The 6,000-nt window shown below is 35.9% G+C and overlaps 1 protein-coding gene across 1 annotated transcript in view; it reads right to left on the minus strand.

The window, feature by feature from the left end:
• Positions 1-1,277, minus strand: part of LOC119778721 (contactin-associated protein-like 4) — a gene marked incomplete at its 3' end in the record, with an annotated part of 133,865 nt that extends 132,588 nt beyond the window's left edge. The window contains exon 1 of the mRNA XM_038278069.1: positions 1,071-1,277. Within this exon, the coding sequence (XP_038133997.1) occupies positions 1,071-1,155 (85 nt within the window). The remainder of the gene's footprint in view (positions 1-1,070) is intronic.
• Positions 1,278-6,000: the final 4,723 nt, after the last annotated feature.

Here is a 6,000-nt window from a genome sequence, read left to right on the forward strand (position 1 = left end):
TTGAGAGAGTGTGGCAACATTTAGAAATTGGGCAAGGCTGGTCGAGACCTAAGACAAAAGAAGAAAGTTTGTCTAAAAGTATAGTGGAGGATCTTTGGGAATTTTTGAAAAGATCCGCCCTTTCCTGAGAGGGACGCGTGCAGAAATGCACAAGCCCATAAGTTGCTGTTTGCATCGCTCAAACAAACTTACGTTCCAAAAGAAGATTTGCAATTTTTCCACTTTGTCAGACTCACCACTGGTAAAAGAAAATGGGGACGAACACGTGGGATGGCCTTACATAAACATATCACCAGAATGATTGACAATCAGGAGGACCACTTATTGAGATGATCCACCCAGGAAAAAAAACATCCTCCACTGTACCTTTAAAGTATTGTGCTCAGTTCCTGAACAAAAAATTGCAAATTTGTTTTAGTAAGAAAATAAAAATGTTTAAAATTAAAAAATAAAAATACATAAAATACTTGCAGGTATGTGGTTCAAAAGCAAGGAAATGCAGAAAAAGTTTAACTTTTTTTTTTTTTTTTTGAAATTCAAATATATCTTAACGATTTCTCTCAGTTTCCTTTCAAGTCATGATCCAAGAACTAGAGTTTCGTAAGTCTCAGTTAAACATTATTTAAATGATTGTCTCTGGATATTAACTCCGAGAAAGTTAACGTCAAGAAATCTCTATATTGTATTAAACATTTCCAAAAGTCAGAGCGCCCGAAACTCTGCGCTCTGAAGCCACATAATCCGTTCAGTGCTGTGTTCCCCATAAGGATAAACTGTATAACGGTATAAAGATATATGCGCTGAACTGATTCAATAGAAAATTAAGACCACTTTTAGTAAAGCATCCCAAATGGAAATTCTTTTTTTTTTTCCCGTTTTTTAAAAACGCCTCTAAGTGCGCCAATCAGCGCTCCTCTCTGTGAAAGCCGCAGATTTCTGAAAAAAGGCGCACGTGCAGATATTTCCTACAACTCTTCGCTGGCTTTCAACACTTTTAAACACGCGTAATTCACTGCGTATCGTCGCCTCTGGGAAGCAAAGTAATAAAGAAAAATACGCGTCTGTCTCACCTTCTGCGTTTGTCCCAGAAAAGCCAAGGAGGATAAAAAGCCAGGCAACACGAGGAATAATCCCATCTAATCTGGTGGTCCCCATATCCTTGATGGGAAAGGTGGAGGCTGAAGAAAGAGTCAGCGCCTGCTGCTGCTGGAGGAGAGAGACACGCACAACCTCTCCTCTGCAGCTCCGAAAAACATCTACTGCAACCCGAAGGAGGGAAGAGAGGAATCACTGAAGCAGAGGCAGTGGAGAAGGTGCAAGGCTGGTTATTGGGTATGGAATGCCAAGGTGCTGAAAATTAAATAAACAAATAAATCATTGTGAAAAATATACGGAAGAGGATTAGAGCCACTGAAGAAATTAAACAAGTTAACTGATTTTAAAATTTTATTTCAGTATAATATGGGAAAAAAGTCAGAATTTTGACTTTTTTCTCAGAATTCTGACTTTTTTCTCAGAATTCTGACTTTAATCTCAGAATTCTGACTGAATTCTGACAATAAAGAAGTCAGAATTCTGAGAGAAAAGTCAGAATTCTGAGAAAAAAGTCAAAATTCTGAGATTAAAGTCAGAATTCTGAGAAAAAAAGTCAGAATTCTCACTTTAATCTCAGAATTCAGACATTTTTCTCACAATTTTTGACTTTTATCTCAAAATTCTGATTTTTTTCCCCTCAGAATTCTGAGTTAAATCTCAGAATTCTCACTTTTTTCTCAGAATTCAGATTTTCTTTCTCAGAGTTCTAAATTTAATCTCAGAATGCTAACTTTTTTGTCAGAATTCTGACTTTAATCTCAGAGTTTTGGACCTTAATATAAATGGGCACCATGAAGGAAGAGATGTGTGAGCACCCAGCTTCACTGACAAAGATGTGAGTTGTTTGGAATTCTGACTTTTTTCTAAGATTTCTGACTTTTATCTCAGAATTCTGACTTCAATCTCAGAATTGTGGACTTTAATGTAGATGGGCATCATGAAGGAAGAGATGTGGGAGCACTGTGCTTCACTGACAAAGAGGGTTTGGGAGGAACACTAAAACATTGGTGGAAAACGTCGGAATTAGGTGAGTTTTTAGGTGCCCAAGGGGTCCCCGGTGATGCTATTATATTAATGGAAGAGCAGGTGATTGAAACAAGAGAGATAGTTTAGTCTTTAAAACAGACATAGCTACAGCTGATGCTAACATGTTTGTTAGCTGTCAGAATTCAGTCAGAATTCTGAGATTAAAGTCAGAATTCTGACTTGTTTCTTATATTATACTGAAATAGAAAATCAGTTAACTTTTTTAATTTTTTCAGTGGCCTTAATCCTCTTCCGTAGAAATAAGTATCAAGTGCATAATATCTAATTATTTTATTTTGAGGGTAAAAATACTAATTCCATTGGCAGATTATCATATCTGCTTAAGTCAGGGGCAAATACACTTATTTTGAGAAAGTTTTGCCAATTTTTAGAATGTTTTTGCAGTGTTATTGCAGTTTTTGGGGTTAGAAAAGTTTTATTTGTAATACACGAAAAAAATTCAACCTTCTTAATTAAAAAAAAAAGAAAGAAAGAAAATTAAAAATAATCCACTGGACTTTGTTTCCACGTTTGAAGACGTTTCTCTTCCCATCCAAGAAGCTTTTTCAATTCAAAAAGTCAGGAAAAGCGTTGAGAGAAAAAAGCAACCAAGCCACGCTGAAACATCTTCAAACTTGGAGACAAAGTTCAGTGTTTTTTTGGTTATTTATTTATTTATTTATTTTTTGAATGATTATGACCTGGATGACTGAGAATCTTCACCAGCTTCTTAATTCATCTCTGTGTCTGTTAAAGGTGTTATAGTAATAGCATAAAAAATAAATACATAAAAAAATGAACTGGAGTTGAATTGGAGTTTAAATTAAATTTTTTTTATTCCCAAAGAAAGTGTGTTTATACCATATAAGCAATCAGGATTCGCTTTGCCACTATGCTTTTTTTTATTATTCTAGGTTCTGTATGGCTGCTTGCTTTCCCACATTGAGAAAATAGGTAAACTCATGCATATATGCAGCTAAAAAACATTGCAAATGATAATGAGATGCACTACACAAATACAATCATACTGACACGTAAACACTTAAGACCAAAAGAAGAGCAACTGTTAAAGGAACTAAACAAGTAATGAAAATGCCTTTTAGTTGACTATTTAAACACACCTCTAATTGTCAAAGTAATTGATGATTGCTAAAAACACACACACAAAACAGAACAGTAAACCACAAACTACAGGTTAAGTGTTTGAAATAAAACTGTTTGGATGCATGATTTAGTCAGCAAGTTGAAAAAGTGGTGCTCAGACATGTAGATTGTTTTAGTGCAACAATGTTTAAAGGATTAATAGCCTAATTATGTACCGGTAATAAAAAGAAGAAATGGCCAAGTTTGCTGAAAGGCCTCTCACTAAATGATGAAGATTTATTCTGTGTATGTCTATTTTGAAGATGCAGAGATCTAGTGCATGGCAGAAATGAGCAGCACAATTGTATTATAAATCAGAAGGACGCTGTGTTTTAAAGCGGATAGATTCCTGAGAAAATGTGTGGCTGTATTGCTCCAGGGTGAATATGACATGAACAACATGTACCGTAGAATGGCAGGCAATAAACAAATAAATAACAGGGAGATTGTATACAGAATCTATAGGATACAAAGATGCTGAGAATAGACTGCAGGGTTTTAAAATCAAAGACACAAGAGAGTCAGGGTGTCATATTAAATTACAGGTAATCCATAAAGAATTCACAGAGTCATAAAAGCCTACAACTCAATTGGTAACGAACACAATAGTTATGTAATGATACGTTGGGGGCTGCATAAAAATGCCACGTCAAGTCAATTGCAGCTGTGTCAACAAGACAGTTATGGCAGAATTGGATGCATAATGAAAAAAAATATCTGACTCTGTAGAATAATGCATAAAATGAATATAAGGATTACTGTAAAACAAGAAAAGGCTGGCAAAGATGTCCACCAGTAGCCTGGTGACAAAACTACATGTTTTAAAAAATGTCAATCCACTAGAGAAGTTTGCAGACTTTGGGCTCAGCAGAAATCCCATGTATGATTTTTTTTTAAATATTTATTAGTTTGATACAGATGCAAATAAGTATTCGAACACCCGTCTGTCAGCTAGAATTCTGACTCTCAAAGACCTGTTAATCTGCCTTCTAAATGTCCACCTCCACTCCATTAATGATCCTAAATTAGATGCACCTGTTTGGGGAAACTAACATTTTCCATCTTAGAAGATAAAAACTCCTCCTAAAAGTCATCTTAGGAAATACACTATGTACCATCTGCCTCATTTGTTTGATGGACCGATTTATTCCATTCCTAGAGAACAGCTACCCCAGTACTACAGCCTTACTTAGCCCGTATTTAATATTTAAAAATGGACCCTACGGAGGTGATGACCAGCAGACAAGTTCAACTTCCTATAGAGGAGAGACAGGGTTGCCTTGGTATCCCACAGCAACAGAGCTGCTGACATAGGTTTTTCTTGATGATTTTGCAATATTTTTTGAGCCAGTACCAAAACCGATTCAAAATCCGATACAGTCCACTTGCCGAGTGAGTAGGATGCCACACAGAATGTTTGACCAGAGTCAGCCTCGGCAGATGGCCGTTCACACTGAGCCTGGTTCTGCTGGAGGTTTCTTCCTGTTAAAAGGGAGTTTTTCCTCTCCACCATCGCTACAAGCATGCTTAGTGTGAGGGATTGAATTTGAGTCAATAAATCGGTGCAATCAACTGGTTTTCCTTAGATAGAAAACTTTGAATCAATTTGACTGGATGATCTGGTTGAAATGTAAAGTGCTTTGAGATGACATGCGTTGTGAATTGGCGCTATATAAATAAACTGAACTGAATTGAATTGAATTTTAGACATAAAAGCAGTATCGTTAAAAACGTGCACTAAATTGTCAAAATAAGGGGTCATATAGAAAGCACTATACACATAGGGCTTTTTTTTCTTGAAATAAGTTTAATTTTTCTTAATTTAAGCAGATGCATATGACAGTTTGCCAATGGAATGGCATGATTTATGTTTAAAATAAGAATAAAGCAACTCCAATATCTAACTTCAAGTTCATAATATCTCATTTGATTTAAAGGCAAAATATGTTGATCTCATTGGCAGATCATTACATTTACCTGCTTAGATTAAGAGAAAATAAACCTATTTTAAGAAATGACTTACTTATTAGTCTTTGCAGTGAAGTTGTCTTGTGCCTGGAAGTTTGTAGGCTCAGTTCCAGCTTTCTTGCATGGTTCTGGCCAGATGTTAATTTGCCTTAGGGCAGGGTATTTATCACCGAGTTACCTGTTTATCTGGGATTATAAAATGAGTGAATGACGCTCTTGTGGAAGAGATTTGAGTAGCTGGTTGACTTAAAAAGAGTAAGTCCGCCAAAATGCCAATACATTCACACAGATCTTATAAACCAATAACAGGGCAATGTTACAGAACAATAACGGAATTATCCCTTACAAATAAAGGGACTTTTAGGCCTGATGAATACATTTTTTCCCTCAGTCAGTGGCCTGTTGTTATAATATAATAACCGTATCATTGAAAAAGTATAGAAAACCTAAAAGAAACGGCATTTCGTATAGGAAATAAGTGTATTATTATAAGTAAATTATATTGCAGTGTGTGACTCTCATATAAAAACAAACAAAATGTTGTTGAAGATACTTATTTGTATCTTATTTTCTGTTTTCAATAACTGTTATTTCTCTATCTGTTCACTTTCTGTCTAATTCAGCTAAATGGACATTCTTATCTTGACATATGAGGACCATCAGAGAGGCTCTAGCATCACCTTATATGGGAATGCTGTGGTGCTGTGTGAGAAGGGCAAGATGCTGACTGGGGGCTTTGGGGGAGGCAACCCCTCGCTGACTTTTTCG

This window comes from Cyprinodon tularosa, unplaced genomic scaffold (assembly GCF_016077235.1).
Source record: "Cyprinodon tularosa strain WSP-4 unplaced genomic scaffold, ASM1607723v1 ctg1373, whole genome shotgun sequence".
NCBI lineage: Eukaryota > Metazoa > Chordata > Actinopteri > Cyprinodontiformes > Cyprinodontidae > Cyprinodon > Cyprinodon tularosa.